The 14,217-nt window shown below is 36.1% G+C and overlaps 1 protein-coding gene across 1 annotated transcript in view; it reads right to left on the reverse strand.

The window, feature by feature from the left end:
• Positions 1–2,521: 2,521 nt before the first annotated feature.
• The window catches only part of EMB (embigin), a 50,283-nt gene continuing 38,587 nt past the window's right edge, over positions 2,522–14,217 (reverse strand). Inside the window, exons 8-12 of the mRNA XM_053906982.1 lie at positions 13,911–14,038; positions 11,224–11,503; positions 10,163–10,196; positions 9,247–9,301; positions 2,522–8,665 (exon numbers count right to left, since the gene is read on the reverse strand). Coding sequence (XP_053762957.1) covers positions 8,648–8,665; positions 9,247–9,301; positions 10,163–10,196; positions 11,224–11,503; positions 13,911–14,038 — 515 coding nt within the window. The 3' untranslated portion in view covers positions 2,522–8,647. The remainder of the gene's footprint in view (positions 8,666–9,246; positions 9,302–10,162; positions 10,197–11,223; positions 11,504–13,910; positions 14,039–14,217) is intronic.

Below are 14,217 nucleotides of genomic sequence, written 5' to 3' on the forward strand. Positions count from 1 at the left end.
GATCTTTCTCAAGTTTGTACATAAATATTGTCAACCAATCAATGATGGGAAGAAACTTACAAACTTGCATTGACATTTAAACAAGAATAAGAAATGGATTTCTTTTTTCCTGGCCAGGACCATCAGATAAGAAATTACAATCTTAGCTCATCGGTTTGTAACCATCCCTACTCTTTACTTTTTCACCAGCTTTGAGCTGACCTTTTAGGTTGATTTTCTACCTGAACCTATAATTAAAAAGTAAACATTTCTACCATATTCTTTTCAGAATCTAATCATTTAATGCCTAGCCTACTCAACCATTTCAAACATTTTCTTAAACATTTTAGTTTGAAAAAATTATAGATTCATAGGAAATTGCAAAGATAGTTCAGAGAAGTCCCATTTACCCTTAATCCTATTTCCCCCAAAGGTAATACCTTAGGTAATGTAGTACAATATCAAAAGAAAAAAAAATGGCATTGGTATAACGTGTATGTAAAGTTCAATGCCTTTTTCACATATGTAGATTCACACAACCACCAAGATACAAAACTAACGGATTATCACAAAGGTCTCCCGAATGCTATCTCTTTGTAATTACATCTGTGCCCTCTTCCAGCATGGCTAACCCTTAAGAAACATGAATTCATTCTCCATCTCTATAATCTTGTTATTTTGAGAATGTCATATAAATGGAATCATACTTTTTGAGATGGCATAAAGTCCTTGAAATCCAACTGGTTTACATGTATTAATAGTTTGTTCCTTTTTATTGCTGAGTAATATTCTGTGGTTTGAATGTAGTACAATTTGTTTAAATAGTCATTTTGGTTGCTCGCAATTTGAGGCTATTATAATTAAACCTGCTATGTACAGTCATGTACAGTATTTTGTGTCAACATACGTTTTCATTTCTCGGACATAAGTGCCTACGAATGTGATTGCTCAGATAAGGAGTGTTTACTATCGTTAAGAATCTGCCACACCAAAATGTCTATACATCTCCACAAGCAATGTAGGTGAGATCTCATTTCTGTGCATCCTTGCCAGCATTTGGTATCGTCAAAATTCTTTATTTCCACTATTCTCATATGTACATAGCAATAGCTCTTCATTTGCATTTCCTTAGTGACTAGTGATGTCGAACATGTTTGTATGTGCTTATTTGCCCTCTATATATCCTCTTTGCTGAAATATCTTTGTGGTTTTTGCTCATTTTCTGATTGCATTTTTTCTTTTTGTTTCTACTACTGAGTTTTATGAGTTCTTTATATATTCCAAATATGAATCCTTTGTCAGGATACATTTGTCTTTAAAAAAAATTTTTTTTTTAACATTTATTTATTTTTGACACAGAGAGAGACAGAACATGCGCAGGGGAGGGTCAGAGAGAGAGGGAGACACAGAATCCAAAACAGGCTCCAGGCTCTGAGCTGTCAGCCCAGAGCCTGATGCGGGACTCGAACTCACGGATGGTGAGATCATGACCTGAGCCGAAGTCGGACGCCCAACCGACTGAGCCACCCAGGTGCCCCTGGATACATTTGTTTTTTTATCCTAAGGGGATATTTTGCAGAGTAAAACTTTTAAATTTTGATAAAGTATAATTTTTTTCTTTCATGGATTGCTTTTTTGATGTCATGCCTATACTCGCTTATACCAAGCCCTAGGTTCCAAAGATATTATTTTACTTTTTCTGCTAAAGGATTTATAGGTTATTTTTTTTTCATTCTATCACTCTTTTTTTTGTTGTTTTAAATTATAATAAGGGGAGCCTAGTTGGCTCAGCGGTTAAGTGTCTGAGTCTTGGTTTCAGCTCAGGTCATGATCTCGCATTTCATGAGTTCAAGCCTCGTGCCGGGCTCTGTGCTGACAGTGCAGAGCCTTGCTTGGGATTCTCTCTCTCTCTCACTCCCTATCTGCCCTCCCCCACTCATGTGTGCACTCTTTTCCAAAATAAATAAAACTCTTAAAAAATTGTAATAAAATTACCATAAAGAATATTTGCCACCTTAACCATGTTTAAATGTACAGTTCAGTAGCATTAAGTATATTAACATTGTTGTAAAACAGATCTCCAGAAGTTTTCATCTTGTAGGACTGAAACTCTATACCCACTAAACAGCTCCCCCTTTCCCTCTCCCAGCAGGAGCTAACCAGCTCAAGGCACACTTTTTTGTTGGGCTCTCTTGAGAAGGATGAATTGTTTTACCAAACTTCCCATGAGTATAATGAAAGGGAAAAAAATCAGTTTTTTCTATTGAAAATTGAAAATATATTTTCTTTTTTAAAAATGTTTATTTACTTTGAGAGAGAGAAAGAGAGAGCAGGAGATGGGCAGAGAGAGAGGGAGAAGGAGAGGGAGGGAGAGAGAGAGAGAGAGAGAGAGAGAGACAGAGGTAGAGAGAATTCCAAGAAGGCTCCATGCCAATGAGGAGCTCCATCACAGAAACTGTGAGATCATGACCAGTTGGTTGTGGAACTTAACCAACTGAGCCACCCAGGTGCCCAAAAATATATTTTCTAATACTCACTTAAATCCTTAATTTGGAGGAAATTTTATTGAATTTAATTGCATATTAAGTACACTCTTTGAGTTATATGCAACAAAAAGCTGTCTTTAAACATTCCAATATAGACATTTTCTGTGCTATTTACATAAATCAGAAAGGCATTAATGGAAATTTAGACACGTATGCTAAAAAAAGAGAAAATATTAAAATTATTAGGAAATATGTCATCATAAATCCATGGTCCTTGATTTAAAAAAAAAAAGTAAAGTTTATGGTCAAATTTTTATCTTAAGAGATACAAAAGCTGTTAATATAATCATATTTTGTGATATTTTTGTGCCATTAAATAACATTATAGTTAATTTCATATGTAATATGTCTAATATTTCCATTTATCAAATAAAACATAGAAAAATGAGAATTTGTGCTTTCCCTGAAGTACAGTACAAATTAAATAGCAAAATCAATTTTTGTGAGCAAAAGTTCTGAACCATAATAGATAACACACCAAAATAATATAAGATTTTAACCAATATCCTGTAAACAAGTTTTCCTAGCATTTTCTTATTTGGAAAATGAGAGAGTAAGAAACATAGATGTTCCAAGTTAATCACGTGATTAAAAGTAATTTTGACAATGCTATTCATGAGTAATCTTCACCAATTTTGTAAGTAAATTTTATTATAAAAGCATAATGAGGCATTCCTGATTCACTGACAATCACAGATATTATTATGATACATTAATCACGAAGATAAGCAGATCCAAAGAATTGCCCAATTCATTTCACAGGTTATCAAAAACATGACTTTCTTTTCCAACATCTCTCACAACTGTGAATCATACTTTTGAATTATAATAAATTTTAATCACATTACCTTTGGAAAGTAATAAATCTTTAAACTTACTAAATTGTCTCATAATAGGTATTTGTCTATAGTGACTCTCACCTGGCATTTTCTAAAGATAGTTCTTTCCCTGACCTTGAATTTATCACTCAAACTTGCTATACATGTTACTGCTATGCCTAGGCTAGAATATCCATAAAGTACTTAGTTCTTCCCTGCAGACGAAAAACGTGACCATACAGGTCCATTTTCTGTCTGTTGTCCTGGTGAAATGATACATATGCTTTCTTTCATTCTCAGTGTTTGGATGATAAAGCTAATGTTCACACTAACTACTGAGGAGTAAAAATAGGGGTAGGTGGGAAGAAGGACTCTCCAAAGGAACAGAAGGGTCATGATTCCCCAGCACCACTCATAGGGACACAGCACAGATCCTATAAGCCTTGAGGATAAGATTGTGGAACTTCTTTAACTGACCATCTGAGAAAATAAAAATTTTTTAAAAGATACTTGATATAGATAATAGCCTCATTTTCTAAGACGCATGTAAGTAGGGGCTAAAGATGTTCAACATGGTTGTTAAACGAAGACTCCTGAGAAGGACTCCTTGAATTTCCATCCCAGCTCCAAACACCGTCTCCCCAGGTTTTGGGTTTCTCATCTCTAATACAGCAAATGGTAATATTTCCTGTAGCATAAGGATGTGATGTAGGGATTCAAGGAGGCAACACATGTCAAAGCATTCAGCACAGTGCCTGTCACATGCTAAGCACTCGACAAATGTCAGGTTTTATTATTTAATGAAATTTATATATTCTTAATGAGGAACTCAATTTGGCATGTAATTGACCATCTAGATTCAGTGCAAATACATTCCTAAAGACCACAGAATTGAACATAGGCAGTTTCAGTTTTCTTTTTCTCTGGATAGGATAGAGTCAAAGTTAATTAATCAGAATCAAAGTAGATATTATGTAAATATGTATAATTTAAGATTCCAACATAATTGAGTCATTCATCTATTTTTCATTCATCCAATAAATATTAACTCAGAGCATGCTTTAAGTAGGTCACTGTGCTTTTTTTTAAATGTTTATTATTTATTTTTGAGAGAGAGAGAGAGAGAGCGAGCCTGAGTGGGGGAGGGGCAGAGAGAGAGGGAGACACAGAATCCGAAGCAGGCTCCAGGCTCTGAGCTGTCAGCACAGAGCCCGATGCAGAACTGTGAGATCATGACCTGAGCCGAAGTTGGACACTTAACCGATTGAGCCACCCAGGCACACCTGTGCCTTTTAACTAATACTGCAACACATACTTGAACTCACTCCCACCTGAAGATGAACAAGGGTAATAGGGAGTAAGTCCCATAATTCACTGACTGCATAGCCTTTTTCAATTAGAAAAGTGCATTTTCTGTAAGGAAGTATAGTAAATATTCAGTAACCGTCTTGTATAAATCTATTTAAATGCCTCAAAGATGAAGACCTAGGGAATAAGTGAGCGGAACTGACATTTTTTTTCTTTCATGAATTTGATTAAAGACAAATCTTCAGTGATCAAAACCAAACAATGAAACCTTTCTTTAAAAATTTTTATTTAAGATAAAATTTTGAATGGGATTCCGAGATACTCTAAAGTACTATAAGGTATTGGTGGGGAAGAGAAATGAGAAATGAGTCGGGGGCGGGGGCGGGGGACACTACAGCACCATGCAAAGGCTATAATTGCTAAAGTTGTTTATATTTAAATTCAATACATTATCTCATTAAAATAAAAGATAAAAATAGGGTTAATATTCCAACTGTCCATGAAAAATAGAGGACAATAGGAATTTTAAATAAACTGAAGGGGGCATACCTTGTATAGCAGTTTAGGAATCAGAGCTCTCTTCACTCACTAGATATTAATACATTATGAAAATCTGATGACACTTTTGACTCTATTACTGTGTAGTTTTCAAAGTAATAGAAGCAAACGTTGACTCAAAACCTTGTTTATCTCTGTTAAAATAATGTGTTTTAATTCTGATGTCACAATTTAGATTGTTCTAAAAATAACTACAAATTTATGAAACTTGATTTTTACTGATACATTTACCTATTCAACACACATTTTGTGACATCTCTAATGCACCCTCTCTGTGGTAGGTTAGGTACAGGACACAGGAAGAAGACAGATGTTACAGGGTAATAAACACAAAGAAATGTGGAGTTATTTGATGAAATAACATGGTATATATTCCACTGGGTGTGAAAGATCTACCAGGAAATAACATCAGATTAAAATTTTGAAAGCTAAACTCGAGCCAGTCCATGGAAGGAGCACAGGGTGGGGGACAGCATTCTGCACCGGATCTCTGTATATCAAGGCTAAATCAAGACACTAGGGAGAGATTAGCAACTTGGAAAACTGCAGTATTAAGAAATGGGCACCTGGGTGCTCAGTCGGTGGAGTCTCCGACTCTGGATTTCGGCTCAGGTCATGATCCCACAGTTTGTGAGTTCAAGCCCTGTGTGGGGCTCTGCACTGGGATTCTCTCTCTCCCTTCCTCTCTGCCACTCCCCTGCACACACAGGTGCGTGAGCACATGCTCTCTTTCTCTCCAAATAAACTTAAAAAAATAAATAAAAGGAATATCAAAGGTGAGTCTGCAGAATGGAAGCTGCCACATTAAGTTAGCATAGCGAGATCTGTGTTTTAGAAAGATGAGTCGGGCAGCAGTACAAAAAATGGACTAACAGAAGATGAGACAGAAGAAGGAAAGCCAAGCCCTTGCTACTGCAGTGGTGAGGGTGGGGTGGGGAAGGCAATGGGTGGATTAGTGAACTACTGAGAAGGGTAAAGAAACAGATTCATTAATAATGAGTATTAGTTAATAGAGGAGAAGAAAATGTCATAATGAGCTCTGGGTTTTGGCCTGAGTACCTAGATGCTGAGAAAAAAGAGACAGATACAATGGGGGAGAAGATTTACATTAGAGCATAAACTGAATATGAAAGTATCTGGGAATTTTAAGACATCATTAAATCTACTTATTCTGCAAAACCCTGTTAGCTGGAAAGATTAATAGAACTTCCCAACATGTCTAATATATAAACATAGAGCAGTTTTCCTACTTCAGCTTTTCTGCTTGCTTAGAATTTTCAGCCAATTTACAATTGGTTATTATGAGTTAATCCATCTATCTTCCACATGAGGTTAGTTAATGGAAGCATTCCACTTTTAATCTAAGAGTCTGAAGTAATTTTCCAGAAGTTCTTCCAGAGAGGATCTAAAAAGCCAAAACTCAACTTTAATTTTCTGAGTACTTTTTCTGCTTAAAGTCACTGAAATGAATTGCCTTTGCTAGGAAAAATAGCAAGCATTGACCCTTAAAAATTCAACTTACTATTTAAACATTTCAGATTACCAAGGGGCAGCAATTTTTCTTGCTTGAAAAATATCTTAGCCTAAATAGTGTTGCAAAACGTAAGGATGCATACTGCCTATGAGCTACAAATTGTTTTGTATATGCCAATCATAAATACACCATTTTGAATTGTACTTAGTCAAATAATAGGTCTCATTTTTCACTGAATTCAAATTGTTTATATTAATTAAGTGACCTGATTGGTTGTCTGCCATCATATAGATACCATCCAAGAGAATTTTATCAAATACTGAATTAAACCAAAACAATGCAAGGCTTATGGCTCTGAGACTAAGAACGAAATAAAATCTGCCATTACTTAAGGGATATCTAGTTCAATAAAACGTGTATGTGTAGTTAACATGCTTTACACAAAATACTCTGCAACAAAACAATGAGCAGCTTCTAAGTCACGACTTTATGTGTATTACTCCTATTAGTAATACTTTTAACATTAGTTAAGATGCCATATAAACTCCAATTTTCATTAACACAATTTTATTATTTTCTCAGCCAGGACACAATGTTAATTTCTAGAAGTTATTATTATTATTATTATTATTATTATTATTACAAATCACTGAACTCCTCTTCTCCAAATGTGAGTCTCCTAGTCACCAGAAATCATGGGTTTCTTGTCACCGTCCCAACTCTTCCCTCTTGGCTTCTGCTTGTTCTGATGGCTGCTATACTGGACCCACCAGCACTAGGGACACTGAGGCTTCACATCATCATCTTCAACACAGTCTAGTGTCCTGCAGTATGATTTTAATAGTCCACTCAAAGCCACTGACAATTTTTCATGATCTATTTCATTTGATTTAGTTAAAGTGATTTTATGAAATATTTCAGTTATACACACCAACGGAACCATTCTAATTTTGAAGAAAAGTCTACGGCATTTACAACAACAGAGAAGAAATACTTTAGTACCTCTGGGTTTCAAACAAAGGAATCGTGACTAGAAAGCACTAGCAAAGCCTTTTTAGATATTTAGCTACCCATGAGTATCAGGGCACCAGGCACCAAGTCAAAGATACCAGGAAACCATGAATCACAGAAGCAGTGCTTCTACAGAACCCTGTCGCAGTGCTATATTATGACTATATGGACCTATAGCCTACAGCATCAGCCCAGGTGTAACTTATGAAATCCCAAACCCATGGCATTTAAAAAATGCTCCGCATAAAGACTAAGAGTCACTTTTGCCTGCTGTCTGAAAGCAGTGGAGAGGAGTGAAACAAAGGTCGGGAAATGGGCTTTTTTTGTGGTGATGGGAGATTTGGGGCAAGTATATGGTTATATTTCCTTGCCTTAAACTGCTATTTGTGGAGGAAAAGTATGTTTTTCTTGTGGCGATTGTGAATTGTTAGCAAAGGCAGAAAGTATTCATTTCCTAGTGAAGATGGTTTTTTTCCAGTGTGACAGAGGACGAACCTTACATGAAAATTATTACAAATATTTCTATACGTAGTAAGCATGATTAGAAAAAAACAACTTTTTAAGGCAAATGGCGAAGATTTTCTCTTTAATGAATTCTTTGGTTATAAACAGGTCTTGAATGACATTAGTTCTGTGTAGTATCAACTGGTTTTGCTGGTATCTGTTCTGTGCATCCTTTGATGACCAGGATGAAATTAATTATCCTAGGTTATAGCTCATAGAACATATTTAATATAATTTACCTTGCTTTAATGTAAAAATAACTGCAGACTGAAAATATATCTTTAGATCCCACATACATATATTATTACAAAGCTACTGCTGAGCAATATATTGCATAAACTTTTCATCCTTTTAAAAATAAAAATTCAGATGTTCTTAATAGGAAGCATAAATAAAGCTGAAATACAAACTGCACATGTTCCCATGACTCTTGACACGATGTTTCGCTCTCAATGGCTCACAGATTCCTGAGTTAAATAAAGCATAATGAAACATAATTAGCATGTCCTAATCATTCTAGAACTACTTATCACTCTAGCAAAGCAAAAAGTGCTAGCAAGGAGTGATCCAAACCACTGCCAAAACCAACAGTATCCATCCTAAATACTGTGGAAAAAATGTTGATGAACTATGAAAATTTGGATTCTAATCAGTAAAGAAAATAAGCTAATATGGATTTGTTCATAGCACCAAATATATGGCAGTATATGAGAATAAAAGAGGAAGATCCAGAAAACCTATGATAGAAAAAAAAAACAAGACTATATGAAAAGTAGTAAAAGGAACTAGCTAGCCCATGGTGATATATATATATACACACAGTGCAATAGATTTACTTTTAGGTTTGTTGCTACATGTTCTATGGTAGAAAAAAGATGTCATTTATTCTTGCAGAACTATAAATTTTCTTCTATAATATTGTAAACAAGCATATTCAAGCACATAGTAAATGATTAGGTTTGTATGAAACTAAAAAGAGTAGCTGGAATAAGAGTCTGTGTATATGAATTTTTCCTTTTATTTGGAATATCCTTTGGAAGTAACTTACATTTTTTCTGTGCCTGGGGGCATTATTTTCTACACCATTGGTATCGTCTGATTTCCTGTATAGAAAACAAAAAAGAAAACCGCTAGATATTTACATTACATCAAATCAAGTCAGTACACCATCTATACTGTGGCCATCAGGTTAAAATGTGAAAGGTCAATACAGACAATTCATTTTTCCCAAAAATGTTTTACTCATAATGTTGATTTTGTTTTTATACCATTGCTTAGAGAAGAACTATTGCCATAGATGACCGTAACCAAGTCCTGTTTATTTTATGCAGAGGGAGAACTGCTTCTCGCCCAACATGAGTGAGGACTTGGGTATATGAGTATAACTTGTGTGCTGTTTTGAGGCCTGCAAGATAACAGCCAATCAGAATCCGAAGCAGGCTCCAGGCTCTGAGCTGTCAGCACACAGCCCGATGCGGGGCTCCAACTCACAAACTGTGAGATCATGACCCAAGCTGAAGTCGGACACTTAACTGACTGAGCCACCCAGGCGCCCCCTGAGCAATTGTATTTTTAAGGAGCATCCTAAGTAACCAAAGATATAGCCAAGTTTGAGAAATACTACTTTACACAATAATACTTCCTTATGGTTATTGAACACCCCTGTGCATTAAAGCCTAGGCTAAGCATTTGGTCCAAAAGCCTTGTACGGCAAATGCTATCATTAAAGCCATTTTGTTGAGGAGAAAACCGAAGCACAGAGAGGTAAAAGTGAGTGTTGGAGGGAGGAGGGGAGGCTCCCTTGCAGGCAAGCCTCCCCACAACACAGATGTGTACAGAAAATAACACCTGCATGATGTTACACTTGTGGGTTTTGTTTTTTCACCTGCAAACTTTTATATTCAATTTCATACTTGTCTGTATTTTACTCAAGTGAAAATTAATCTGTAAAAAATAATACTTACAGCTGTTCAACTTGTTCAAATTCTTTCCCATCATCTGTGCAGCAAAGGAAGAATTTATTAAGATTGGTTTGTTATTCTTACGGATCACGTATGTTGAATTCAGCTTTCCCCAAGTTAAAAATGCATTTGTGCAGTTTTCTCTCTTTGGAATGAAAGAGAGACATACCACACAAGACACTTCCACATCGATCATGTTCTCCCCTTTCCCTGCTCTCTAGACCTCAACTGCAATTTTTTAAATTTTTTATTTTATTTTTTTAAATGTTTTATTTATTCTTGAGAGACAGAGACAGAGACGGAGCATGAGCGAGGGAGGGGGAGAGAGAGAGAGAAGGACACAGAATCTGAAGCAGGCTCCAGGCTCTGAGCTGTCAACACAGAGCCGGACGTGGGGCTCGAACTCACGAGCCGTGAGATCATGACATGAGCCAAAGTCAGATGCTCAACTGACTGAGCCATCCAGGCGCTCCTCCTCCAATCTCTGATCAGGCATAGTCTAGTGTCTTGGATTTTCAAAATAGGGCTGACTAATTTGTAATTATTTAAGTTAACAAAAATTTAGTACAAAATCAGAAAAGTATATAGAATGTAAGATACATTTTCTTAGGGGACCATTGGCTTCTCAACCTGTAATCTGTAAGATACATGCTACAAAAATAGAAAACAGACCAGAAAATGTCTCTTTTATAAGAACTCCAGAATGTTTGATAAAATATTTTTGAAACGTGTTATCTAACTGAAAGACAGTCTTTGAGATCTTCTATGTTAAGCTACGAAGGGACTTACTAATATTCCAGTACCAAACCACATATCACCTAATTGGTGTTTAGGTACCAGCAACACCAAAGAAAAAGGGGGAAAAAAGTATATTTTCATACTAAAATATTTTAGGAAGTTGAAACAGAAAGTCTATCAGTATAAATTCATAGTACTTTCACCATTAATATTAACATAAATACCACTCCAAATAACAAAAGTTAGACATTTCCCCCAAACTCTAAAGCCACTATAATGTATTAAGTCATAACATGAGAAGATTACCCAAAAAAAAGAAATCTTACCTATGTGCTTCTTTTTCTTTTGGGTGTATGTTTCACAAAGCAGAATAACAGCCACTAAAATAGCAACCTCAACAACTATTCCAAGAAATGGTTTGAGCGGCACCAAGTAACTCAGCACCACAAGTTGAACGCGCTCTTCACTCTCGCCTAACTGGAATACTGCATGGCACCAGTAAGATCCCTGATTGTCCTCTGTAAGTTGCATTATCTTCAGCCTTGTTTCATTAGCATTTGTTCTATTGATCGCATACTTCTCGCTCATTTGAACATCAATAGGAACCTAACATAAGGAGACATTAAAAGCCATTCCTATCATATTGCATAAAAGATACACATCCTAAATAATCTAGTTTGAGCAAAAGGTATAAGGCATAGTAACAGAGTCCAAGAGTTTGCTCTCCCAAAGGTAGCAAAGGAAAGGGATATTTTAAGTGCTAAGCACTCAGTCTTTGAAACTATAGTGTATAGGTGCTCGTGGGTAAATATCAGAATTAAAATTACACAAAAATTCCAGCCATCTGGGTTACATGTTCTAAGCCCTAACTAGCTGTTTAAAGTCCTTCCTCCCTCCCATACATCAAATCAACTATTGAACTTAATGAATTAATGAAGCTATTTTTTTTTTAATTTTTTTTTTAACGTTTATTTATTTTTGAGACAGAGAGAGACAGAGCATGAACGGGGGAGGGTCACAGAGAGAGGGAGACACAGAATCTGAAACAGGCTCCAGGCTCTGAGCTGTCAGCACAGAGCCCGACGCGGGGCTCGAACCCACAGACCATGAGATCATGACCTGAGCCGAAGTCGGACGCTTAACCGACCGAGCCACCCAGGCGCCCCTAATGAAGCTATTAAATCTGATCATTTGTATAAAGGAAGATCACTGGCCCCTGGCACCGGGAGGTCCTCAGACTGGAACTGAGGGTGAAATCTTCAGGCCTTTGAAGCTGACATAGAGGGAAGGGTAGAAATCCTCTGTGAGTCTGGTAAATGTGCTTGTCTGCACACCTTCTGTCTTCTCATATCTGAATTTCTTTCTTTATCAGGCAAGGTGGCTTCTGGGATTCACTGGATTTTCCCCAGCCTCTAAAGAGCCATATGAAACTGCTGTGGAGCTGATTTATTTAACCCGTTTAAATTAAAATTTATTCTCAGGCCATTTGATGCCTTCACTGCACTATCACTCAACTGCCCTGCTTGATAAGTGCTAATCTGCATACAAATATTCTTAGAGGTTATCTGATAAAGAATTGTCTGTGAGTTTATTATTTGCACCCCCCACCCCGCCAAAATTTTAGCAACCTGGCTCCCTGTGCACAGAGCTGCCTGTGACGTTCAAATGAAACCCTCTCTAACCCAGAACTGATGAATCACAGTAATGCATGTTTAACAGGCACCCCGGATGATTCTGATGCAGATGGTTTGTCTACATTTTGAAAAAGAACACTTGACTTAAAGTTTTGACCTGCACCCTCTTCCTTACACTTTCCTCACATTCTAATATGACCCAAGCTGAGGACCAAATTGAGAGAAAATTACGATAGCAAATGAAGAGAGGCACAGACTACATCCTGAGAGTTTAATATCATCAGATTTAGGTTATTTTTTCCCTAGTATCCCATATACATAAATAAATCAGGCTATCTATTTCAAGTACTACAATTGATACTTATCTTTATAAATTTACATACTTAAAAAAATATTTACACACACAAAAGGATTGCCTTTCCTAATCACCAATGAGAAGATAAGCAGAAATGTGACTGGTTTAAATTTACTCCTAAGTGACTTGGAGCTTTCTCTGAAAAATCAAACCCACCACAGAATCAGACACTCTGTCTTTTAAGTCCTTCCTCTGGTTCTCTTCAACAGTCTATGGCAGTTTCAATTTTGTCTAAGAAGGAATTTAGTATTTCATTGTAAGGTCTACACTGTCTCATGCTGTCCCTCCTAGAATTACAGCTTGTTTTAATTTCACCGTTCACTAGTAGCAGAGTAATAGACGGTGTTCCCCTGGAGGACAATGTGCTAAATTTCCTTGCTCTTAGAGGCTATTTGGGAGGAAGGAAAAGAGTGAGAAATGATTTTTTGAATGCTCATGTTTTTCTTATTATCAGCTCTTTGAACAGCCATTAATTCTTTAACAGGAATGTAAAGTCTTTGGCTTCCCTTAGGATACTGGAAGGCCAAGAAAGGCCAATGACACTCCCAAGACCTAAGTTTAAGTTACCAAATTTTTATTCTTTTCTCAAATGGCGCCACTGTGTTGCATATTATCACAAATGTTTCCAGAGACAGAAGCTGAAAAAGAAAACTGTCTACTTTTTCTAGATACTTTCATGGGATGATAAGAGAAGAGAATCTTTTTGTTAGGGTCATTTCTAAACTCATCAACTAAAAGCGAATTATAACTTCCTTTCAAAAAATTTAAATTAAGTCGCTAAATCTAAGAAACAAAGTACCAGTTAATGAAACATTAAGAGTATCTTCAGACGTAAAATGTAATATGCTAAAAACATTCAATGACAACGGCATTTATCACTGTTCTTCTTCATGAATACATATTAAATAGTAAGATAATAGAAGTACAAATGGTCCTAGAAATTCTGATTCTGCTGGTAATCTTATTATTTATGAAATAAAAGTTTCCATTTTGTTTTCTTCAGATCAAAGAAATACGATCTTACCTGCACACTCCCATTACTATGGTACCAGGTCCAATGTAAAGGAGAGCAATGTTGACATTTACACATCAAGACAGTTGAATCCCCCACGTAAGTGATCAATGGTTTGTTTTTTCCATGAATCTCAGGGACTAAGAAATATTTAGAAAAACATGTTACTGAAAGAGTTTGAATAAAGAAACTCATTCAAGTTGAGGACAAATTCTCCTTTCTTTCATTTTCTCATTAATATAATTTGCTTTATGTAATTTTAGCTTCATACAACGTGAAACCATTTATTTTTTAATTGGAGCACAGATGACACACAATA

The sequence above is a fragment of the Panthera pardus genome, unplaced genomic scaffold (genome assembly GCF_024362965.1).
Source record: "Panthera pardus isolate Hobbes unplaced genomic scaffold, ASM2436296v1 HiC_scaffold_2, whole genome shotgun sequence".
Taxonomy (NCBI): Eukaryota; Metazoa; Chordata; class Mammalia; order Carnivora; family Felidae; genus Panthera; species Panthera pardus.